This window comes from Corvus cornix, chromosome 3 (assembly GCF_000738735.6).
Source record: "Corvus cornix cornix isolate S_Up_H32 chromosome 3, ASM73873v5, whole genome shotgun sequence".
Classification (NCBI taxonomy): domain Eukaryota; kingdom Metazoa; phylum Chordata; class Aves; order Passeriformes; family Corvidae; genus Corvus; species Corvus cornix.
The window spans coordinates 19,101,726-19,126,850 of NC_047056.1; the positions used below are offsets into that span (position 1 = coordinate 19,101,726).

Here is a 25,125-nt window from a genome sequence, read left to right on the forward strand (position 1 = left end):
GGGAAACTGCCTACAGTTCACTTTGGAAACCTTTCTAGGATTTAATAATCATCAGTGAATTGCACTACTTAAGTCATTAAGCATTCAGCTGTTCTGCCATCTCGATGTACAACTGGGTGTCTGCTTTTCATGTCAGCTGGGGTTAGAATGCTGGAGAACAGAATACTGAATTAATTGAAGAATTAGCATAGATTAAATTGCACTTGTGTGAATTGTAAGTGATTTGGATGAGAAGCTGGAAGTGTTTACTGGGGGATGCAGCAGTGTGGGGAGTGGGCAAGGGCTTTAAATGCATGGGGGCAGGAGAATGCTTTGGGTTGTGTTACTTCTTGAGATGGAGAACAGGTGGAATTTGTGCCATGGCATGAATAATACATGACATAATATTTTTTTTCCTTTTCCTCCAGTGGCTTTGTGTTTTGGTACTAGGCATAATGCAAAGGGTGACTTTCACTGAGTACAAGTGTGTTTTAGCAGGCTATTGATTAAGGCTGTAACAGTATTGGTTTACTTGGTTTAGACTTAGTAGGTTCTGTAGGTATAGGGCCAGGGGGAATGGTTTTAAATGGAAACTGTAGATTCAGAGCATATATAAGGATGAGATTCTTCACGGTGAGAATGATGAGGCACTGGAACAGGTTGCCCAGAGAAGCTGTGGATGTACCATCCCTGACTGGGCAGGGTGGAGAGAAGCACTGAGCCAGGCAGGTGAGGGGCCACTGGAGGTGTGGGACTGCCACCTCTGGTACTGCGGGAAGAGGAAGGGCTCGGCCCAGAGCTGGGGTCTGATCTGAGGGAAGCTGGGGTTACCACACCAGTACCAGGTGGGAAGGGCTGTCTGGGTGAGAGATAAAGAGGTGGGGCTGGTGCTTAGGCTGGCTGCAACCAGCTTGGTTGTGAGAGCCTTCGGCTTCCCTCATCCCCAAACGACCACGAGGTGTGGAGTCTTGGGTTTGCTTATGCTTGATGAATGTCACAGCTCAAGGTGTGCTCCATGTGTGGGATTTTTAATTCTCTCCCCTAACATTTCCTCTTTTTATTAGGATTTTTAGAGAACAAAGGGCATTTCAGGCACAAGTGAGATGTGAAAATTGGACCAGATAAATGAAAAAATACAAGTAATAGCACTGGTATCTGCACTGCAAAGCACAATGCCTATTTTGCCACTGAGGAGAGGGGGAAATGACAAGGAGGGAGCAGTAGCAGTGTTGTAAAAAAGCAACACTCTTCTCACAAATGGTTAATATGGGAGGCATTTATCTTGAGTACAGTGAGGCAGTATAATGTCTTGTAGGAATTTTCAACAAATAGTGGAGCCTTAACAAAAGTATTTTCCTATCCCCTTGCTAGGCTTGATGTACCAGGTTCCTGCAGCCCATGATGGCTGAGAGCACTCTCCTCTCTGCCCAGGCACTTGGGAGCTCTTTGGAGCCACTCTGTCCCTTTGTGCCCAATGGCTCCTTCTGCAGGTGCTGAGTGTGGCAGTCCTTGCCTTGCCCAGGAGTTGGAATTGCACTGAAAAGCTGATTCACTTTGAGCATAGTAATTTTATTTCAACAACTAAATCAACTCCAGTGTTTGCACGCACACAGGAGAGGATTGTGGTTGGGACAGAGCAGGTTTATGACACTGAGGCTGCCTTTGGATCAGCAGGCATTGCCCCAGCAGCAAATGGTTGCAGTGCACTCCAGTGTGCCCTGGATCCTGTCTGTCCTGTTGCTCAAGCTGTGTTTTGTCCAAGGACCTGATGAAGGAGCTTCTTCACCTTAGTAAAAAACTCTACCAGCTTGTTGAGTGGAAATGGGCAGGAGCTAACCTCACCCGATGGTGTTGGTTTTGGCCATGGCATAGGAGTGGGGGGTGCTGTAGGCCAGGGCTTTTGAGAGGGGATTACTGTTGGCCATGGCTTATGAGTGGGAGGTCGTGTTGGCCATGGCTTATGAGTGGGGGGTAGTGCTGGCCAAGGCATTTGAGTTGGGGGTCGTGTCGGCCGTGGCTTCTGAGTTGTTAGGTGGGCGGTCATAAAATGACTCCAGGCTTGTGATGTTGGAGAAGCCCTCCCAGCTGTGTTTGCGCCCATCTGGACCAGGATCCAGTTGTAGAAGTGCTGAGTGGAGGTGTAGATTCCAGGCTGCTTTGCTCTGGCGCAGCCTCTTCCCCAGCTGGTCACTCCGATGACCCACCAGTAGTCAGCGTTGTTGTCTTGGCACATGAGAGGACCACCGCTGTCACCCTGCAGGGGAGCAGACAGGATTAAGGTGGTGTTGGGTGGTCCCTGTCAGCACTGGGGGCTGTCTCTGTGTCTCCCACAGCCCCTGCCAGAGCTGCATTCCGGGCAGAGCAAGGCTCTGCTCATCAGGGGCTGGAGCATCCAGAATCCCATCTGCAAGAGGCTTGGGGTCCTGTAAAGTAGTGCTCTCTGTCCTCTCTGCACAGGGCTCCTGGATGTGCAGAGGATGGATATTCGGCACCTGGATCTCTGGGTTGCCAAGAACACTAACTGGGCTTTTGGGGATTTCTGGCCAGAAAATGGGCCCTGGGCAAGCAGGTGTGGCTGGGGAGTGTGCGGGAAGCCCCCACAGCGGTGGGGAGCCGGGGCTGGGAGGGCGACTGAGTGGCCGGGCAGAGCAGGCCCTGGGCTGTGTTGGGGCGGTGCTGCCCGGGCTGCCCGCGCTGCTGGGGGCTGAGGGGCTCGTGGCACGCTCCTACCTGGCAGGTGTCGATGGTGCCCTGTGGGTAACCAGCACACAGGTTGTGGGTGTGGATTTCCCCTGCGTACCAGCCGCTGCTGTTGCAGAGCTTGGTATCAATGAGCTGGACCCTGGCCTCCTGCAGGTAATCGCTTGATTTTTGAGCTGTGAGCAGAGCAAGGAATAAGCTTTAAGCACCTCCTTGTCCATTCTCCTCTCCTGACTTTGGAGGGGGGCCTGTTCCTTAGGGCTTGTCTTTGCCTCTGCAGAGGCACTGGGGTGCTGGGTCCCTGCTGCCTGCCTTTGGGGACCAGAGCAGGTCCATCTCTGCAGAGGCATACGTCCCACAGCCTGACTTTGGCCTCTGCTGTGGGGAAGCCCAAGCTGTGTCCCCAGTGTGCTGAGCTGGCTCAGGAGTCTCTCTTGGGAGCTCACCTCTTGCAGCAGTGGCACCCCATCCAGCCACCCAGCAGTTCTTCAGCTCTGACACTCTCAGCGTGGCGTCGGGCACACAGGCCAGCTGGATGTAGGGGCTGCACTGGACAGGATGGTCCAATTCCAGCAGGGCAATATCGTAGCTCATGTCACCGTGATTGTAGTACTGGTGCATCACCACTTGCTTGATACTGCGCATTTGTGCCCCAGGGCCTGGCTGAGTTAACTGGGTGGCTCCGATCAGCACGTACATCATGCTGATGTTACTGGAAGGCAGATGGAGAGAGGGCTGAGAGGGAGCAGAGCCATGCACCAAAGCAGCCCAGCAGCTGCCAGACCTCTGTGTGGCATGGCACAGAGGGAGCAGTGCTCTGGCAGGTGTGAGTGCCCTCCCACGCCTTAGGGTGGGGGAATGTTGATCTGTAGGCTGCTAGGAAGCCTTGGCATGAGCCCAGGCTTCTCCTGAGCAGCGTGGTAGCTGGGCTGACTGAGAGCAAAGGGGATGGGAGTAGCAGATGGTGCTGCCAACAGGGCGCCTGCTGGTGTTGTGGGGATGTCCCCATTCCTTGCCCCTTCTTACGTGATGTCGTTGAAGCAGTGGGCTGCTGTGAGGACCCACTGAGTGCTGATGAGGGAACCTCCACACAGATGGCCCAGGTCTGGCATCCATGGATGCTGGATGCTGACCATCCAGGGCCAGGCTCCTGGCAGGGCACCTGTGCCACCCACGACACGTGTCATGCCATAGTCATAAGCCACGTTGCCGTAGTAATAATTCATGAGGCCATAGTCAGATATCACAGCTCGGAGTCCGCAGGTCCCTCTGCAAGCAGAAAGTCATTTCCATGCTGCTCCATGGCCTGCTGTGGCTCAGGCTGAAGCTCAGCCCTCTGCCCTCCCCACAAGGGCTTGCACGCACAGCAGCCCAGGGAATTCCATGGGGGGTGCGTCTGTCCGTGCCAGCACCTGGCTGCTGGCAAGGAGCTGAGGCTTGCCCATGGCGGGTGGGAAGCCGTGGCCCGGCCGTGGGGGACAGGCAGGGCCCCCTCCAGGGAAGGCCCCAAGTGTTGGCCTGGCTCCCTCCCAGGGCCTGGGGCCACTTACCCACAGTTGTCCCATGTGCCGTGCGCCAGCCCGGCAGCGGTCAGCAGGACGAGGAGGCCGAGCCAATTCATGGCTGCCAGAGGCACGTGTCAGCTGCAAGCACTGAGGGATCCGGGCAGCAGCACAGCCACAGCCGCAGTGCCCGCAGCAGCCGCGCTGCCCGTGGTGCCCTCGGCCCTGGGGCTGATGTCACAGAGGGGTGGGTTCCGTGTCCTGGGCACTGCGGCCTGTGGCCCGGGGGCCACTGGGGGAGGGGCAACATCGAATGGAGGAGCCATAGAATGGTTTGGGCTGGAAGGCACCTTGGAAATCATCCAGCTCTGATCCCCTGCCATGGGCAGGGGGGGATAGCTTGCACTAGACCCAGTAGCCAACAGTGAACACAGCCTGGCTCAGAAGCTGTCCTTGAACACTTTGAGGGATTGGGCTTTGAAGTACTAAGTCCTGATCAACAGGACATGACTGAGGCTGGAACAACAGGCCATGACCAAAAGATGACCTCTAGATGGACTTTCCAACCAAATGTTATCTAAATCTGCTCACTGGAGAAACATGGATTTATCTTTCCATACATAAAAACAGATAAGGCCTCATCCGGCCTTGTGTTGGGGGTGTAGGATCACAGACAACTCCCTTGGTTCCTTCCGAAGCCCTCCCAGGCCTCAGGAGCATCCCAATAGAATAATGAAACCAGATGTTCCTGTACACAGAAGTTTTGGTATTTTGTTTATTCAACAGTGTAAAAACTGGACCCTCTCACAGCGTGGTCAGCAGCCTCGTTGCCTGTAGGTGGAGGCACCTGCAGGATTTCCCAGTTGCCAGGAGTGGTTCCCCAGTCCTTCACTGTGACAGTGGCTTCCCCCAGTTGATGGGCAGACCTGGATGATGGTCAAAGGTTAGGGTAACTGGTGATGTGTCTTCCTTCATCACTGTAGGCAGTCTTTTGTAGTAATGATTACATGCATTGCTTAGCTTATCCTTTTGTCAATGTTTGCTGATGATTTGATGTACTGCTTACCTATCCTTTTGCAATTCTTTGCAGTTTTGAATTATGGCAAATGACACTCCTGAAGTTGGTATCTGTGTCTTCTGTGCTGACCCTGCCTACATGAAAAACAGGCATCCACACTGCTCTGGGAAACCCATGCCAGCGTCTCAGCAGCCTCACCATCAAGAATTCTTTCCCAGTATCTCATCTCAAGCTACCCTCTGTCACTGTCAAGCCACTGCCCCATGTCCTATCAGTGCCTGCCCTTGGAAGAAGGCTCTCTGCAGCTTTCTTTAGGCCCCTCTTCTTGTGGGATGAGGCTGGGCAGTCCCCGGGGCAGGCAGCTGCTGAGGAATCCATTTGGGGCAGGGAGCTGGGTGTGCAGCTGCAGTGCCAGCTGCAGATTGAGCTCTGGCTGGGGGGAGCCCGGGACCAGGGGCCGTGAGCTGCCCAGCCTTTGCATAACCGAGGGCACGGGGAGCTGAGGTGCCAGCCAGGGATTTGAATGGACACGGAGAGCTGCAGCAGGAGCTGGTGGCTCTTTATGGAATGAGACATCTGTGAGTCTGCTGGGGGCTGAACGGGTATGGAAACCCGCTCTGACTGGGTGAGAGTGGAGTGTGTAGGGAATCAAACGGGGCACACATTGGCTCACTGGAGCCAGCCGTGCCTCCAGAATGGTCACATAGGGGAGAGGAGTTTCCTCAGCACTTTGGCAGCCCAGATGGGACACAAGAGCAGGACTGCTGGAGCCTCCCTCCTCCAAACATCCAACTGCTGGCAGCAGGTGAGTTCTCCTGGGATCTTTAGAGCAGGAGGAAGCCACAGGGGCAGTGTTACAATTCTTTGAGCAGATTCCATGTAAATTATAAGGGTGGATTTGAGCCTCTCTATTTGTGTGGTATTTGGTGCAGATTTGGTGACATCACTGGTAGCGTGTGGAGCATGGGTGCGCAGCATGATCAGCATAAGGTGGCCACAGAGGAGTTATGGAGGCCCCCGTAAGTTGTGAGGTGGAGGGGCTGGAGTCTCTGCCAGGACGCTTGAGTCTCTGCTCAAAGGCTTTTGAAGACAGGCACAGGGAGAGCCTTGTGTCCATCATGGCACACAACGGGTGCTAGAGTCCCTGGGCACGCACACAGAAGGGGGTTGAAGTCCCTTCTTGGCATGCAAAAAGGGGTTTCACGTGCCTCGAGGTGTTTGATGTGATGGGAAATATCCCTGATTTAGGTGAGGGAATGTCTGTGGCTGAGGTGTTGCTAAACTGGGGGAAATCATTATGGGCAGCAGGATTCTGCCAAGACAGCGCCATAAGGTTGTGCCAGGGTGATCGGGCTGCTCTAAGCTGGTCTGCTCACTGGGCAGGGTAATGGCCATGCCCAAGCCTGAGTGACACTCTTGTGGTCAGCATCTTTTGTGAGCAGGCAGCCCCTGACTTCAGGAAATATTTGAAGAAGCTTCTGCCAGGGTGCCAGGGACCAATAGAGATGCGGGGCAGTTGTTCTCAGCACAGCCCATACTGATAAACACAAAGGGAAGAGTGCCACCCACCATGAGACAGGACTCCACTGGCCTGGAAGCCAAGAAGAGTATCCAGAAGCAGATGGAGTGACACCTAGCCCGAGGCACTTTGAAGCATTCCATTAGATGAAGGGAGTCAATGTTTGCCTCACTTCACTTGGAAAAGACAGCCATTGCCTCCAACAAGTCTTCCCCACGGCATTCCTTTACTATTTTTTCTTTCCCTCCCCCACCACCCCAAATATTGAGGTTTGATTGAAAAGGGTATAAAATTAGGGGGTGAATTTGTACAGTTTGTAGATGATTTCTTGATTAGCGAGTCGAGGTAAGAAGGTTCTTGCCCATCCTGTGGTGATTATGTGCAGCACTCAGGCAGACAAGCACACCAAGCTGCAGTTTGAGTCTGTGCAGCTGGCTCTCTGATTGCCCCTTCTCTCCATTTGCCAGGCTCATACAGCCCTCTCATCTTCCTCGACTCCTCTCTTTCTCTGCCCTTGTCTCCTCCCAAATATGGAGCCAAGCTGAGGGATCTTTTCCCCCTGGCTGCCAGGCTGGCCCCTCCTGTGAACAGACTTGGTGTTGCAGCTGCTGCTGGCCCACTCACCTTGGCCTTCCATGGCATTCCCGGGGTGCTCTCCTACTGTTCCTGCCAGGTTCCTCTCCCCACAATGACCCCAGCCCTTCGAGTATCTCTCAAGTGTGACCACCTGGCACATCCATCACCCTTTAGTACTCATGAAATCTGTCTCTGCCTAGGGCACTGGCACTCCTGTCAGGAGCCAGCAGTTTCCCTGGTCATGCTTGGGAGTTTCCCAGGTGTGCTGTTCCCTTAGCCCAGGCTCACACCCTGGGCCTTAATGCCCAGCCCATATGCCTTTGAGCACCACCCCCAAGGTGTCTGCTCTTTTCCTGTCCCCTTGCTAGGCTTGATGTACCAGGTTCCTGAAGCCCATGGTGGCTGAGAGCACTCTCCTCTCTGCCCAGGCACTTGGGAGCTCTTTGGAGCCACTCTGTCCCTTTGTGCCCAATGGCTCCTTCTGCAGGTGCTGAGCGTGGCAGTCCTTGCCTTGCCCAGGAGTTGGAATTGCACTGAAAAGCTGATTCACTTTGAGCATAGTAATTTTATTTCAACAACTAAATCAACTGCAGTGTTTGCATGCACACAGGAGAGGAGCAAGCACAGGACAGAGCAGGTTTTTGACACTGAGGCTGCCTTTGGATCAGCAGGCATTGCCCCAGCAGCAAATGGTTGCAGTGCACTGCAGCCTGCTCTGGATGCTGCCAGTCCTGCTGCTCAAGAAGCACTTTTAGCTGCCTTTAAGCCCATCTGGACCAGGATCCAGTTATAGAAATGCTGAGTGGAGATGTAGACTCCGGGCTGCTGTGGTCTGGCGCAGCCTTCTCCCCAGCTGGTCACTCCAATGACCCACCAGTAGTCAGCGTTGTTGTCTTGGCACATGAGAGGACCACCGCTGTCACCCTGCAGGGGAGCAGACAGGATTAAGGTGGTGTTGGGTGGTCCCTGTCAGCACTGGGGCTGTCTCTGTGTCTCCCACAGCCCCTGCCAGAGCTGCATTCCGGGCAGAGCAAGGCTCTGCTCATCAGGGGCTGGAGCATCCAGAATCCCATCTGCAAGAGGCTTGGGGTCCTGTAAAGTAGTGCTCTCTGTCCTCTCTGCACAGGGCTCCTGGATGTGCAGAGGATGGATATTCGGCACCTGGATCTCTGGGTTGCCAAGAACACTAACTGGGCTTTTGGGGATTTCTGGCCAGAAAATGGGCCCTGGGCAAGCAGGTGTGGCTGGGGAGTGTGCGGGAAGCCCCCACAGCGGTGGGGAGCCGGGGCTGGGAGGGCGACTGAGTGGCCGGGCAGAGCAGGCCCTGGGCTGTGTTGGGGCGGTGCTGCCCGGGCTGCCCGCGCTGCTGGGGGCTGAGGGGCTCGTGGCACACTCCTACCTGGCAGGCGTCGATGGTGCCCTGTGGGTAACCAGCACACAGGTTGTAGGGGTGGACGTCCCCTGCGTACCAACCGCTGCTGTTGCAGAGCTTGGTATCGATGAGCTGGACCTTGGCCTCCTGGAGGCGATCACTTGAATCTTGAGCTGTGAGCAGAGCAAGGAATAAGCCCCCAGCAGCTCCCTGCCAGCTCACATCCCCTGTGTGGGGGATCCCTTTCCCTAGGGCTTGCTTTGCCTCTGCAGAGGCTCTGTGTCTCTGCTGCCTGCCTTTGGGGACCAGAGCAGGTCCATCTCTGCAGAGGCATACGTCCCACAGCCTGACTTTGGCCTCTGCTGTGGGGAAGCCCAAGCTGTGTCCCCAGTGTGCTGAGCTGGCTCAGGAATCCCTCTCGGGAACTCACATCTTGCAGTGACGGCACCCCAGCCAGCAATCCAGCAGTTCTGCAGCTCTGACACTCTCAGCGTGGCGTCGGGCACACAGGCCAGCTGGATGTAGGGGCTGCACTGGACAGGATGGTCCAATTCCAGCAGGGCAATATCGTAGCTCAAGTCGGCCCGTTTGTAGTACCGGTGTATCAGCAGCTGCTTGACATTGCGCACTACTACCCCTGGGCCCGGCTGGGTGAACTGGCTGGTCCCAAGCACCACATACAGGGTACTGACATTACTGGAAGGCAGATGGAGAGAGGGCTGAGAGGGAGCAGAGCCATGCACCACAGCAGCCCAGCAGCTGCCAGACCTCTGCGTGGCATGGCAGTGCTCTGGCAGGTGTGAGTGCCCTCCCACAGCTTAGGGTGGGGGAATGTTGGGCTGGAAGCTACTAGGAAGCCTTGGCATCAGCCCAGGCTTCTCTTCCGCAGTGTGGCAGCTGGGCTGACTGAGAGCAAAGGGGATGGGAGTAGCAGATGGTGCTGCCAACAGGGCACCTGCTGATATTGTGGGGATGTCCACATTCCCTGCTCCTCCTTACTTATACTTGTTGAAGCAGTGGGCTGCTGTGAGGACCCACTGAGGTCTGATAAGGGACCCTCCACACCAATGGCCCAGGTCTGGTGCCCAGGGATGCTGGATGCTGACGATCCAGGGCCAGGATGCGTCCATGGCACCTGTGCCACCCACGATGCGGGTCATGCCATAGTCATAAGCCACGTTGCCGTAGTAATAATTCATGGGCTGGTAGGTAGCTCTGAGTCCGCAGGTCCCTCTGCAAGCAGAAAGTCATTTCCATGCTGCTCCATGGCCTGCTGTGGCTCAGGCTGAAGCTCAGCCCTCTGCCCTCCCCACAAGGGCTTGCACGCACAGCAGCCCAGGGAATTCCATGGGGTGTGCGTCTGTCCGTGCCAACACCTGGCTGCTGGCAAGGAGCTGAGACTTGCCCATGGCGGGTGGGAAGTCGTGGCCCGGCCGTGGGGGACAGGCAGGGCCCCCTCCAGGGAAGGCCCCAAGTGTTGGCCTGGCTCCCTCCCAGGGCCTGGGGCCACTTACCCACAGTTGTCCCATGTGCCGTGCGCCAGCCCGGCAGCGGTCAGCAGGACGAGGAGGCCGAGCCAATTCATGGCTGCCAGAGGCACGTGTCAGCTGCAAGCACTGAGGGATCCGGGCAGCAGCACAGCCACAGCCGCAGTGCCCGCAGCAGCCGCGCTGCCCGTGGTGCCCTCGGCCCTGGGGCTGATGTCACAGAGGGGTGGGTTCCGTGTCCTGGGCACTGCGGCCTGTGGCCCGGGGGCCACTGGGGGAGGGGCAACATCGAATGGAGGAGCCATAGAATGGTTTGGGCTGGAAGGCACCTTGGAAATCATCCAGCTCTGATCCCCTACCACTGGCAGGGAGGGATATTTTGCATGAGACCCAGTTGTCTGGAGCTTGGCTTAGAATGTTTCCTTGAACTCTTTGAGGGATGGGTCAACCGCAGCTGTTTGGGGTAACCCGTGACAGGTCCTTCGTACCCTCACAGTCAAGAATTCTTTCCTAATATCTCATCTCAAGCTACCCTCTGTTGCTGTCAAGTCATTGCCCCTTGTCCTATCAGTACCTTCCTTTGTAAGCAGGCCTTCTACAGCTTTATTTAGGCCCCTCTTCCTTTGGGATGAGTGTGTGCAGGCCCTGGGGCATGCAGTGGTTGTCTCCCAGCACTACTTGCTAGTATCTCGCAGGAAAACGACATGGCATCATGGCCTCTGTGAAATTGAACTGTTATCCTGCTGTCTGCAGCCTTTTTTTCCACGAGATTGTTCCCAAAACAGAATCACTCTGGAACAGGGCTCCTGCAGGAAGCATATGTGTGCTTGCGTCAGGAGCCAATTCAGTCACAGTCACAGAGGGCGAGCAGTGAAGTGCCCAAGCTGTGTCACCCTTCCTGCACAAAGTTCAGTGAAATCCAGGTGCAGCACAGTCCATGCTGGCCACATCAGCCAGAGAAATGCCCTCTGGCAGACTCCATTCTTGTTGTCCTGGACTGGCTGCCATAAAGTAGGCAATGGTGCCTTCACCCCATTGCAGAGAAAGTGGAGGTCGAGCCAAACCAATTTTGTCAGTATCACCTATAATCATGTTGGCTGCCTTGAACAAAAATATGAAGGAGTGAACATGAAATAATCTTGGTAGAACTCCATGGTTTGTGTATATGGAAACCTCTTATTCCCTTGTTTTCCAGACACAACTTTAGTTTGCCACACTTGGATAGTGAACATTTAAGAAGCAAGAGGAAGAAACGAAAAGAAATACAAAATTAAAATTAATTTAATTAGAAATGGTAATATTATTTTAACTAAATTGTTCAATTTCAATTCCAACTATAGGAAATTCACTCTCCAAGAGTTCATGTATATTCAGGTAATCACAGCCAAAAATGACAGCAGAGGAGACTGGGTGAAAGGAGTAACATATCCACTTATTTCTTGACAAGAAGAAATTCTTCTTGTGAAGAACAGGCACCTGGGTGTGGACTCCAGAAACCTCCACACCCTCTTACCTGTGTTGCCCATCAGCAGTCTCACAGAGATGAGTCTTTATCACACTGAAGATTGACTGATGGCTGATGGAAAACCATTCCCAGAGTCATCCCTGGTCTGAGTTCTACTGTTGCTTCCCCAATGACAGAATGTCTGTTTCTGAGGATCACCTTCCATGGCAGATAGATGCTAATGAGAGGCCGCTGGAGAACAAGGCTGAGAAGGATCAGGGTTTTAGGAAATACAGTCTCATAGGATTAACTATTGTGTGAATGGATTTGGCATTTAACATTCAGAAGACAAGGCAGAAGAGAGCTGTGAAAAGCCCTTTTAATATGGATAAGAACGCTCCTTAAAAGAAAGACTAATTACAGTTTGCACCTCATAATGCAGCAAACTTAAGATGGAAGCTTGCCCATCTTATGAAAATACATGGGTACCCTCTTAGGTGAGAGCTGGAGAAGAGCATTTCTTCATCTATTAAAGTTTAGTGTTTCAAAATAATTTTCTTAGAGAGATGTGTTTGTAAAGATTTCATCAGTCTATTTTTTTTCCAGAGCTACTAAACATATATTATAGGGTAACTGAATGAAGAGTCAACAGTGTTGTAGTCTGCCTTTTGGAGGCAATTTGCATAGGTTGTCAGAATGCCTGTTATTATTTCACTGCAAGATTTATAGAATAAACTATAACCAGAGGGAGTGTAGTCATTGGGACTATTCCTAGTCTCAGTCCACTAAGCTGTGGTGCTCTCCTGACTCATTGAAATATAGTGGGTGTCTTGATATTCAAGGGTCTCTGCTGAGTGTCTGAGTTTTCTCCTCTGTACTTCAAGCAGAGTAGTTCTGGCCAATATCCCAGTATCCTGAAGTTACAAGTTCATCCTTTCAGAAGAATAAAAAGATATCCTGCTCTTAAGGAAAGAGTACAAGAACAAGAAAATATGTTTCAACAGAGAGAACTTCAATCTATGAGACTAGAGTGGCTCAATTAGGGCTTTGACTTGCCCAGCGTACTGCTTTGGTCATACAGAATTCCTTAAATCCTGATGCATCAGAAAAAATGCTTGATCTATCAGGAAAAACCAAGAACAGCTTCTAAGCTTGCATTTGTGATTCCGTATCAGACTGGGAGCACTCAGTGATAAAAAGCTATTTCTGCCTTCAAAGTCAAGGCTAGTAGCTCCTGAGAGCAGCTTCAAGAGCCATTCACAGGATATTCCATTCACTATGGAACAGAGTGTTTGTGCTTGAGGAAGTGATGGCCACAGAAATCATCAGACCCTGCAAAAAACACCAGCTGGATTCTTTCTGCATGAAAAAGCTTTAGCAAACAGTTAACCACTGCCCAACAGAAGCTGATGTTCTCCAAATTTGGAACAGCTACCCACTGTGAATGTTTACATTTTTGATATTTATTTTTTGTGGGATGGTTCTGACATACCAATGTGTCATGGTTTGACACTGGTTAAAATACTAGGCACCCATGAAAATTGTGACGAAGGGTTGATGAGTTAAGGATTGGGAGAAAGAATTGTACGGGCAAAACTGGCTTAAACTTAAAGGTACAAAGTAAATTTATTATTAACAGAGTAAGGGGAGGATAATGAGGAATAAATTAAGTCTTTAAGACAACTTTTTTCTCCCCCAGCCCCTCCCTATTTCTATCGACAACGGAGGAAGACAGGGCAAGGGGGTGTTTAGCCAGTTTGTCACTCCAGATATTTTTTCAGTTTGCTTAGGGAGAGGAGTGTTTTCTCTGCTATGTCGTGGTGACCTTCTCACAGGAGACAGTTCTCCGTGAACTTCTCTTGCATGATTTTAATTTCATGAGTAGTTTCGAATGAGGAGAATCGTTTGGAAGATACACTTCTAAATACGTCTGTAGTGAGTGTGCATTTCTTCAGTGATTGTCATCCAGAGATTAAGTCATGAAAATTAGGTGTGGTAAAATATTTGAGATTTAACATGGATTTTTATTTCAAGATAGTCTGAATTTGGTGACTCATGACAGGGACGTACTCGCTGAATTTACTTGCTGACAAACACTAATGCTAACACTAAGCCTAAACCTAGCCCTAATACTAACCCTGAACTGTAAAACTAATGCTAACACGCAACACTAAATGTAACCCTAACCCTAACCAAAGCTTAACCCTAACCCTACCCAAAGGCTAACCTTAATGCTAACCCTAAGCCTAACCACTGACCCTAACCCCAAATTTTAAAAAATAAATAAATTGCCAGTGTATAATCTACTCTGCTCTTGTACTCAAGAACAGCTGTCACAATCCTTGTTGTCCATACTGTAGGTAAAGAAACGTACAGATTTGACATGAACCATAAGGAATAAATTCTGAATGTTAAGCAGGGCATCCTATGGTGCAAATTAAAAACAGAGGGAAAAAAAATAATAAATTGTTAAATGGAAGGGTGATGACTGTGGGAAGCTTCTCTGGAAACTGGAAACAAATCTTCTTGTAGGTGATTCTTCTGTTGGAGTTTAGAGAACTCAAGAGTACAGTAAGAGAGTGTGTGTATATATAAAATATTTCTTTACAGTTTTGAGGTGAGGGAGTAGAAGAAAAAAATAAAAGTGAAACAGAAATGGGTAGAGTTGTTTCAGAAGTGAGAAATTTCCTATGATGTTCTTTTCCTTTTCTGAGCAAGTGAAATGTATCTTCATATTTTTGTGTTGAGTTTGGAACAATTTGTATCTTCTTCTTGCTTTCAGTTTTCCATAACCTGTATTTATGATGTGATTTTGCTTTTCATTTTATTAAAAGTATATTTAAAATATACTTCAGTAAAAATGGAAAAAAAATGTTAAAGCATAGGTGTCCATATAAGGACCATTTCAACTGTAGGTGTTGAGTATTTTATTTGGTTTGCTGGTTTTGTCCACGTATGACTATGTGTATACATACACATGTAAAAGGTTAATGGATTGTCTGGATTTTCCAATATCACACTGTCCATTTTCAAGCATATTTTAAGGCTGCACGTGTCTTTCACATTCTGTCCCAAAGCCATAGAGACGTCTTTGTCTAAAGATGTGTACACATTTATGGAGGGTGTGAAGTTTTTTACAATTTCCTCGGCAACCCAACAATATTTACATCACCACAATTTTCTTATGCAATAAACATTTGCTGTTCAGCTGGCTGGGACATCTCTAATCTCTTCCTTGAGCTGTGTGACTGGGATAGCCCAGATTTTTGAACTGTCATTTCCTGGGCATATGCATGGACAAAGGGTTCTCTAAAATTGTGCAAATTTGTTTGTTTATTTCATGTAAATGCAAGCAAGAATTATGTGTGATGCCATAAAAATTTTGTCAGGGGTGCTTATGGGAAACTGGGAAGATTTCCCTAGTAAAATACTAAATCTGTGACTTTTCTTGCTGCTATTTCATATTTCCTTAAGAAATCTTCCCAAACCCTTCAAAGTCTTTTTCCTCATTTGCTGAGGGCTGCTTCGCTTCTTCACTCATGCAGCTTTTCTGCTTTTCAGAGTTAGTTCTTTGAAACGACATTGCTGGTGTTTGTAATTAAGTATATGATCAAAGCATAAAGTCAAACAGATGCAGGAGGACATTCTGGTTCAGCTCATATAAGGATGGTTGTGTGGGTTCCAAAGAGCTTTTCAGGAGTGAGTGCACCTAGGCTGTAAGAATTTCTTTTCTGCCATAGGATCCAGGCTGGATTTTAATGAATCTAAGAGCTCCAGAAGTTCATGGTTCTGCTGTGGCTGCTGGTTTGTCCCTGTGTCAATATGTATTATTGACCCCACAGTGTTGTCACCTGGACTTCACCTCGTTTCTTCATGGGGACTAGTGACAGGACCTGAGAAAATGGCCTGAAGCTGTCAGGGGAGGTTGAGATTAGACATTAGGAAAAGCTTCTTCACCCAGAGAGTGGTTGGGCACTGGAAGTGGTCACAGCACCAAGCCCGACAGAGTTCATGTAGCGTATTGACAATGTTGGGAGATGGACTTCAGTGGTCCTTGTGGGTCCCTTTCAGCTCAGGATAATCTATGAGTCTATGATTCTGTGAGCACCTTATGCTCTGAAGGAAAAGGCAGTAAAATGTTTTCTGGAGGGAAAATATTTCGTTTTCTGAGACACAAAAAAGGAGTACTGAGCCCGGGGACTGCAGGATGCCACATGCGCACAGACACGAGATGACATTCCCAAAGAGAAGGGAGGGCTGGAAGCTCTGCCAAGGCGGGCAGGACGAGCCCGAGCGGCCGCGGGAGGGCGGCAGAGCCTCAGGAACGGAGAGATGCCGCTGCCTGTCCTGCCGGGCCGCGGGAGCTGCCGAGCGCCGCTGGAAAACAAATCCGGCAACAACAGGAGCTACTCCCAGAGGTCAGCATGTCCCACAGACAAAACAGGAGATGAGCTCAAATTCGACTCGCTTCTGCTCTTATTTCCGTGGGTCATTCTTTAATTATGTCCCTCCAGATTGGACTGTAAGGTCCTTGGGGTAGGGGCTTGTCTAAACGATGTATTGCTATGCACACCTATGACACTGTGTAAATAATTAACTGCTGTAATTATCGTGCTTGTAAAGCACCCTCACTTGACATTGCTACGGGGCAGTTACTGTCTGTATCTGAACGTGACTGTGTCAGCCCCACTAGGACCTGGAATCTAAACTCAGAGGAGGCTAAGCCCTCATTCACAATACCATGGTCTATTGCTTTGAAACAAAAACCCCCAAAATTTTACCCAGTAAGCTTTTGCTCTAAGTGCTTCCTGAAAGAGAATGACCACATTACCTGGGAACTAATGCTTCGCAATTGAGAGATCTGGGAGAACCAGGTTCTAGCCCATGCTCCACTAAATATTAAAACCAGAAGGAAGTGCATTAGCAAAGGTTCTTGTGAGATCTTGGAAAGTTTGTAATCTATTTCACCATCTTTTAAGATGCTCATCAGTAGCAGATGAGGAGTCTAGAGGTCATGGCCTTCCACAGATGCTGATCTTCCTCCATGTACTGTCATTATTCTCAACGGAAGCTGGGAGCAATCTCTGTCTCATCTACCTGTAGAAGACCTGCTTGGGATGTTCTCTATCCCCTTTTCTGGCTATCAAAGTGATGCAGTCTCCCTGTTCAAAGGTGTCATTTTTGCAGCACAGGAGTCCTGAGCTCTTGTAGGGGGATAGCAGGATACTGCTAGTTAGTAAAGGTGGCTGTCAACACAGAATATGTGCAAAAGTAACTTTAGACCTAGAATGTGCATGAATCAAACAGGATTAACATTGAAGAAAATCAACACAGGTGTGTGTGTGCTTCTGCGTGTAAAGCTTCATCCCATGGTTTTAGGGAAAGGAAAACACACTGGTACCAGCAGGAGCTGGCCTGGCTGTGTCAGACCTGCAGTTAGGATCTTGAAACAAGCACCCAAAGCAGTTGTCAAACTTTTGATCTGAAAGGTGTTACTTTGGGCTGCCTGTGTTATTTCCTTTATCTCCAGTGGAAAAAGCAACACCTCAACAGGCCACTAAAGGGAGGAAACAGCCCAGGTGATCCTCTTTGCAGCTGAGCACCTGAACTGCATAACTACAGGATCAGGCTCTCTTTACGTCTTCCTCTCATGAGTTTTACCTTCTTGGCTATCCACTGAGGTATCTTCAAAAGACTGGAATCACATCTGGTTTATTAATGCTCTGTGCTGAGGTACAGCTTGGGAGAGGGAACACCATGGATTTACCCCCCTCTTGGGCTGAAGGGTTCCTAGGCCTGTGCCTTAGTGCTGCTTCCCCACCTGGGGCTTGGCATGGGCTTTTTTTGCCCCACAGGTCCATCCAGAAGGTCTATTCTGCCACCAAGGAGACCATGCCCTATACTTCAGACAGGGACTCAGATGCTATGTCTCATCAGTCATCCTGCATCTACTTGATGCTCTATTGACAATATCAGGCTGAAGAAGTCATGCATGTACGTATATATATATATATATAGGCATTGATTCAGAAAGGCCAGTGAGTCTGTGGTGGCACATTGATTCCAGGCATTGTCACATGGATGTGCTTAAGCTTTTCAGCTGTCTTGGGAAGCAGATTGGTGTTACTTCCATTTTAAAAATGAGGGTGAGTTGACTAACTCCCAAAGGCTCCAGCAGAGCATAGCTATGCAGAGAACAGAGTTGTGTGCTGTCCTCAGGCTGTGCTGCCCCACTTTGGCATCCCCTCTGCGTCAAGGCCAGAGGCCAAACTCTGCAGCTCTCCCAAGCACATTGAACTCAACAGCATCAAACTCTTAGGAGAGCACAATTTGGTCCTAAATATGCAAAAGATTTAAACGGGTGATTTGACACACCAAGACAAGAGAGGGACTTCTGAAAAGTAACAAAAGGTTGTGAAATTGCTAAGGGATTAAGTTGTTTAAATCATTGTTCCAGCTTTATTAAAAAAAAGTATAAATTCATTTCAGTTCTTAGCGGATCTCAAGCTGCCAATTTCTGAGCTTTCACAGCCTTTGATGTGATTCCAACTTTCTATGATGTAAGTGGATTATTCTTTCCTTAATTCTGAAGAGGCCATTTCCCTCCCAGCCCCCTCCAGAAAAATGTCGCAGCAATCAGACTCTAACCAAACACTGACTTTGGCTCATTGTGGATATTAACCCACTCTCTGCAGTGGTCTATTTATCATATGCTTCTTTTGAGACTTTGAGTATAAGGGGAAGATACTGGTGGTAAACCACTATTTTAAATAACAATGATCCTAAAACACACAATGGACCTTTCAATCCAGTTCCAAACTGCATACATAAAGAACAGTTAATCCATCCTTTAAATACAGCCAACTTTGTGGTGGAATATGGCAGCTTTTAGCATACAGAGCAGCAAAACACAATTTAGACTGCAGCATGAGGAATAGTTTATCCAACAAAAAGCAAAAGGGAAATGTAGACAGGAAGAATGCAATTATGTACCTGGACTTAATCCAAGACACCTGAGCTGATATTTCTGGTCTAGCTGAAACAGCCCCAGAATCCTTAAATCAGGGCAGACAGTCAAGACTCTGCACCTTGTGCAGTGACAGAGACTTCTGTGACAGGACCACAGGGTCCTTCCTGTGGATGTGGATAAGCTGAATCACTGCAGGTTCAGAGGAGGACATCTGCCTATTGAATCCTATATTGAATTGTCAGTGTTACAGCCTGTACACTTCTAGAATAGTAATACCTCTGGCAAGACAAATGCACCACATGAAAATTGCTGAAATCACATCTCAGACAAGTGTGGCTGAAGATAGTGATGTATATCTGGGACCAAAAATAATACAGCTTTTAACAGAGTTTCAATGAAAAACTTTGTATTTTCTCCTTTTTGGACAGGTTGTACTTCCTTATGGGACATCCAGCACCTTTTAAATTAGAGTGGTAACCAATGTCCTGAAGGGTCTGGTGAGGCATCCAGGAGCAGGGGGATGCAGGAAGCTTCCTATGGGCACTAAGGAAGAATGACCATCCTGTGACAGGCCTGTGGGGGAATGGACATACCTCCCTTTTTGGTGACTGTCACAAGCTATCTCGTACCATGGGCAGGAACCTGACTATTGACCAACCCAAAGAGTGGTTTAATTTTGCAATGCAGCAGACTCCTACAGATTAAACTCTTAGAACAGACCATCTACTTTGTCTTGCATAGCTCTAAGCTTATAAGTCCTATCATGGAAGAGATGTAGTGAATTTGGGGAAATAATCCAGTCAATTCTCTGGTATGATCATGCTCACAGGTGTGCTGAGGGTAATCTGGTGCTGCTCTGGCAGGTTTTATTTTTATGGTCTTCTGTTCTATAAGCAGCATCTTTAGGATTTCTGAATTATTTGCAATGTTGCACTCAGAAGCAAAACAGTGGTTTGTAAATTCAGGTATTTAGTTCTTATAGATGCCTTATCAGAAGGTTTTAATGAGCAATCAAATCTCATTACTCGAGACTCACTAGTGATTCTTCTTTGATTGCCTTACTCTTCCTTAAAATTCGATACACAGCCTGTGAAACCAATATTGCTGTAATAAATATATGCATGATTTTGGGGATGGCTATGAATTTGTTGTAAGGCATAAGCATTTAATGAAAGAACTCAAAAGTTAAACAGAGAGAATTCACTTGCACACTCCAGACCTAACTTTTACAGACAATTGAAAGCTGAAATTTTGTGTTGAATATGTGTTCAGCAGTTGCTTTCTGGATGTTTTCCCACTAGGAAAAAGATTGTTTAATCTAACATCCAATATGCACTAGATGGCACTATTTCATAGCGTGTGGAGCTGTCGTTTGTCCTGCAACTGAGTTTATTTCTCTGCGGGGAAAGTCAGCGCTTGGGTAGTTGCTGCATTTGAAATACTGATAAACAAACATCTTTCACAGGATCTGATTGCTGTTGTTTAATATACATATTGGCTCAAAGCAAAATACTGAAAAAACACTTTGTTAGGGATTTTGGCCTGGAATCTGGAAACAAGGTCCACAGCTAAAGCTTTAAATTACACCAACTAAACCAAAATCAACCAACATTCTAGGAGACTTGTGCAGGCTTTGAATCCTTGCAAGCCTCCTTAGCCCCTTGTCTGAGCAGTCCTGGAAGCCATGCAGGAGCATGAGACCAGAGACAAGGGAACCTCATAGACATGCATATAATACCCTGTATACACTCAGACACCAACTCATTATCATCAGCAGACCCTGGATTTGGCCTAAAACATACAACATAAACATGTCCTGCCTGACTATGTAACTTCATCACTCTCATCTGTAAAATGAGGATTTCTCCTTTCCCCCCCTCTTATTGGATTAGGCTGTAAATCATAGCTACGCTCAAGTTTCCCTGTTTTTGGCTGGGGCCTCAAGGCTGCTATTACTATGAATAATGCTATGTCTTCATAATGTATTATGGTCCCAAAATAGCTATGAGCTATATAGGAAACTGTGTCCCAGGATAATACCAGTATGGTTTTTACAGTCAAAGTGGATATTAATTTGAATAATATTAAGGTTCCCCTCACAGAATAGCAGACACCAGTTGTTTAAATTTAGGTGTTATACTCTATATACCTGAACCTAGAATGACTCTGAATTTCTCTGTTGCACACACTTACTGCTAATGTTGCTTATGAGACTGTGAGAGGATGAGAGTGAGATCCAGCTATTTTTTCCCTGTGACACAGAAGAGCTATTGGTGGCTCTGGTTTGTCAGGTCACATTCATTTGCTGTCCTTCTAGGGCTTGAAACTGGCAGCCCAACAGCGATGGACAAAGGCAGTAACCCAAGAGCCATCAAAGCACTCTTCAGAGCCAATAAGCACTTCTGAGGACACCAAGGTCTGTCTTCCCTCTCACAAAAGCATTTCAGCTGGGTTTTGTTCACTAGGTGGCACAAATGCACAAGAGATTGATTCAGAAGTTTTCTCCACAGTTTTGCTGTTGATGTTGTAAATGTGTCCGGGGTAATTTTGAACATGTTTCAAGAGTGATTTTGGCTCCAAAGTTCATTTTTGAAGAAAGACCCATAGTGATATATTCACTGGGGACAAGTCAGTGCACTAAGTCTTAGTCATCTGAGCCTTGCTTCTCTCAGCTGCACTCATGTCCTTCATGATGAACTGGTTGTATCAAAGTCTCCCCTTCTCTTCACTAGACCAACACTAACATAATTACATTAATGCACTTTTAATTTTAATTGGAGAGGAAATATACTTGCAGAAAAAATTTAATACTGAAAAAATTCCCATCAATTCCAATCATGGAAGAAAGTAAGTAAAGAAAGACCCTAACTGAGTAGCAAGAACAGTATAAACTGGACAACATTAATGGAAGTACCAGTAGATGAAAGAGATAGTAGCCATATCCTTCCTCACCTAAGGTTTGGCTGGATGGATGAAGCAAAGGCAAAGTCAGTGGCATGATGATGGGAGCTGACCTGTCTTCCTGCTAGCTGCCAGCCACACAGCTTCCCTCCAAGCTGGGAACATTAGACTGGACATATGAGGCTTAATCTAAGATTCCTTAATCAAAGGCTTAATCTGAGATTCCTTTTCTGGCTTGTCAATACAGGTGGGCTTCATACATGTGCTTTTAGAAGGTACTAGCATAAATCCTAAAAGATCTGTGTGCTCTACTTCTTTCTCAAAGGATCTATTTTACTGCTTCAGATTTCCACAATTCCACTGAACTTATATATATATATATATATATATATATATATATATATATACACCCACACATACATATATATATAGATAGCTAGATATAGATACAGATATAGATATAGATATATAGATATAGGCTTCATAAATTCTTTCTGTTAAGGGATAATCAACTCTTGGGTTTCTCTCCCTATCTTTCCTGCTTAGCCCTGAAAATAATAGAAATGATGTGATTTCAAGGTCAAGGGTGAGCACAAGACCTCCCGGTTCACGAGGTTTGTGCTGTGCATCAGAAAAGAGCAGGCAGTGGCAGAAAGCCACCACAACCATTAAAATGTAAGTGAAATACTGAAGTCAGGGAAGGCTCAGGCTTTGAAAGCGAGTAACTTAAACATTTTCTTTCCAAACATCTGTAAATTGTTAGTCTGATTTATTTTGAATTAAAAATCATTTTTAGCAGACTGACAGCTTATTTTAATTTTCAGCCATTAGACTTTTCAGATGTTTGAATTTCATGCTGCGCCATTGCCTTTGATGCTGGAGAAAGGTGCCCCTGCTCATCAGGTGTATTTGGGTCCTTTACCAATGAGTGCTGGTTCTTTTCTTCCTCTGTGTACACCATGATCAAATCCTTGAGGCTGTCTACTTCCCCTGTTGAAACTCTGATGCCATTGTCAGTCCTGTTGGAAAAAGCATTATGCTCACTTCAGAGGCCAGTCAGATGACACAGTGTCTTGGTTGAAATTGATATTGTCAAACACTATAACATATAACAAATATGAGATGTCAATGTCTCTGCATGGAGAAAGCCAACATAAAAGAATTCAAGACATAAAGCACCCCTTTCTCTACTCCTTCTGCTCCTCTGTTGTCACTTTGCTTTTGTTACAGTGGGTATTGTTTGTTCAGTGAAATTACTCATTCTCTCTTTCTGGAAATCCAAAACTCAACTTGAATAAGTGTTTTTACCCTTAATTTCAAAAAGAACTGTGGAAGAAAGAAAATGTGTTATATTATATCTCTATCATTCACTGTGGTAGCCAGTATTGACTAGAGTTCAAACAAATGCCTGTGATTCTGAGCTTGGTGCTCTGACAACTGAAATAGCTGGATTTGATATTTGTTTTTTCATCTACAACTGAGTAAGGACTTGCAGGTAGTTCAGATGTGTGCCTTGTCATGATCTTTCTAGAGGGTATATCTAATCCTTACACTTGGTAAAAATTAAAATCGAAATTTAAACAGACTCCTTTCTACATAAAATCATAAGAGGTAAAAGAAGAATTAAGTGTTTCTGCAGATGATAATGTTCAGCATCAGATTATCCACTTACACATAAAATTCAAATAATCTGATATGGCTGCATTTTCTTTGATTTCAAGTCCACACCATAGGATTTAATATGATTTTATCCTATGAAATTCTTCCTTGGCAAATCTTCTAAGTTTGCTCAAAAGCAGTAGCAAGCTCAGCAGACCTTTTGAGTTATTTTGACAGGCCCCAGAATTGACTCATCTCTAATAAAAGTCTGACCACCCTACAGTTGAACCCAGTATGGGTTGTGGCAATGACACCACAGGGTGTTTCACTTTTACGATTCCTTCTCTTAGTATCTTCTTAGTATTTATGGCAAAAAAGAGTTTTCTGTTGATCATGGCCAGCAGATAGCAAACATACCTCCCAGTACATGACTTGACCTCTGAATGGTGTTAGGTTTGGACACTACAGTAACAAGATAAATTAATGTTTCTAGCTCCAGGCCTCCATTCTGCAGACTTCCCTAGGTGCTTGAACTTGTAAATAATACGGGCACTGCACTTGCGTGAGTTTCATCAGGAATAGTGTGATGAGCATCTTGCTGTGTCTGGGGAAGTACTTGGTTAATGTGTAAGAGAGAAAAAGATCTCCCTCTGTCTGTGCCCATCTCCTTTGAATGTTTGACAAAGTATACACTGACAGATTCCTGAGCAATCCTGCAAGGCAATGGGTGTCCCAATGCTTTCCCAGACCTCCTGCTGTTCTCTCTTGTTGTGACAGGTCCTAAGCCATAGAACTAATGAAATACTTCTACCTAATACAAATGTAACAAGTCCAGGATAAATGCAATGGAAATCCATTAAAAAATCCAGTGAAAGAAATGTGCAAACAGAGATTGAAAAAGTGTCTGCGTGTTTAAATTCTTAATTTGTACAATGTTTTGGGGGTCCTCAACTTCAAGGGATTCTGAGAAATTGCTTTTCAGGGAAAGTGTTTAATGACTAGATATAAAAAAAATGTTTTGGGAGCCTTTGTCCAGCCTGAAAATTTCAGGTCTGAATAACTTTAGTCGCCTCTTTTGTACAGAAGTTGGACTGAATATTTTGCATCATCAAGTTTTGCAGTGTTATTTCCATATCCATTATTCCCCCACTGCAAGGTATTTCAGTAGCTTTTTTCAGTAGTCTTTCTTGTAGCTTTTCTACTGTTATTGTTCTTTTTTAATTTGGGTGTGTGTGTGTATCTGCTGTTGTTGTTTTGTTTTGTTTTGTTTTGTTTTGTTTGGTGGGGTTTTTTTTGGCTTTTTGTTTTTTGTTTTTTTTTTCTCTGACCTTTCTGGAAGCTTGGAGTTTCATAGTTTGACTTATGGGTGAAGTGTGGCATAGATATGAAGTGGATAATGCAGCTCTATAAGCTACCAACTGCTTAATGAAACTGTACCTTTGCAGCAACTGGTGGAGGAAAAACACCTCATTAAATAAGAGGAAATCCAAGGAGTTTCTCAGGGAGCATGAGTGACTTTCCCACATCTTAAGCAGCTGGCTCTTCCTTCCTCTCATCCTCCCATTAGCTATTCCCCAGTAATGGTCTCGCTGGCCTCTGAGGCGCTGACAAGATCATATAACTTTTAGGGAAGCCTATGGTTGTTGCTGCAATTTCTTCTTCCAGCTTAACTAATGGCTTGTGAAGTTGGAAATCCATGTCTTGAGTTTGATGGATTTTGTTTGGAAATTGATCCCAGCAGATAGTTCTTTTAAAAGAGTGCCTAGATATCAGACATATCCAGGGAAACCTACTTAAAGCGAGGCTCATCTTAACATTCAAGGTCAACAGAGAGATGTGAGAAAGAATCCTTACAGGATAAAAAGACTCATGTATATTAAACTATGTGTGTCCACAGTCATACTGAATGACTTTCAAAGCCTTCTTCTTCCTCTTTTTTTTTTTTTTTTTAAATTCATACATCATTCTTTGAGCTGTCTTTGCAAGCTGTCTTTCCCATGGCACTTGGCCAAGAAAGAGGACACAGGGCAACCCTATAATGGGAATCCCAGAGGAAAA

The 25,125-nt window shown here is 47.1% G+C and overlaps 2 protein-coding genes across 2 annotated transcripts; both read right to left on the reverse strand.

The window, feature by feature from the left end:
- Positions 1-1,527: 1,527 nt before the first annotated feature.
- Positions 1,528-4,419, reverse strand: LOC104685740 (acrosin-like). Its single transcript, XM_039568650.1, has 5 exons — positions 4,230-4,419; positions 3,706-3,948; positions 3,126-3,391; positions 2,710-2,855; positions 1,528-2,233 (listed from the first exon to the last, which is right to left on the reverse strand). The coding sequence occupies exons 1-5, from the start codon at positions 4,298-4,300 to the stop codon at positions 1,721-1,723; spliced, it is 1,239 nt and encodes a 412-aa protein (XP_039424584.1). The 5' UTR covers positions 4,301-4,419; the 3' UTR covers positions 1,528-1,720.
- A 3,444-nt stretch (positions 4,420-7,863) lies between these two features.
- LOC120411650 (acrosin-like) lies at positions 7,864-10,362 on the reverse strand. The gene is made up of 5 exons (XM_039568653.1): positions 10,181-10,362; positions 9,666-9,899; positions 9,097-9,362; positions 8,694-8,839; positions 7,864-8,218 (listed from the first exon to the last, which is right to left on the reverse strand). Exons 1-5 carry the CDS (start codon positions 10,249-10,251, stop codon positions 8,033-8,035), a joined length of 903 nt encoding a protein of 300 aa, XP_039424587.1. The 5' UTR covers positions 10,252-10,362; the 3' UTR covers positions 7,864-8,032.
- Between the last annotated feature and the right edge of the window lie 14,763 nt (positions 10,363-25,125).

What these genes read in the sequence shown, in the direction of transcription:
- LOC104685740 (XM_039568650.1), bottom strand. Translation starts at nt 4,300, where the DNA reads ATGAATTGGCTCGGCCTCCTCGTCCTGCTGACCGCTGCCGGGCTGGCG. An exon ending in GGGTGCCACTGCTGCAAGAG is followed by an intron (nt 2,856 to 3,125) that starts GTGAGCTCCCAA and finishes CTCTGCTCACAG; the next exon opens with CTCAAAAATCAAGCGATTAC. An exon ending in GCACCATCGACACCTGCCAG is followed by an intron (nt 2,234 to 2,709) that starts GTAGGAGCGTGC and finishes GCTCCCCTGCAG; the next exon opens with GGTGACAGCGGTGGTCCTCT.
- LOC120411650 (XM_039568653.1), bottom strand. Translation starts at nt 10,251, where the DNA reads ATGAATTGGCTCGGCCTCCTCGTCCTGCTGACCGCTGCCGGGCTGGCG. An exon ending in GGGTGCCGTCACTGCAAGAT is followed by an intron (nt 8,840 to 9,096) that starts GTGAGTTCCCGA and finishes CTCTGCTCACAG; the next exon opens with CTCAAGATTCAAGTGATCGC. An exon ending in GCACCATCGACGCCTGCCAG is followed by an intron (nt 8,219 to 8,693) that starts GTAGGAGTGTGC and finishes GCTCCCCTGCAG; the next exon opens with GGTGACAGCGGTGGTCCTCT.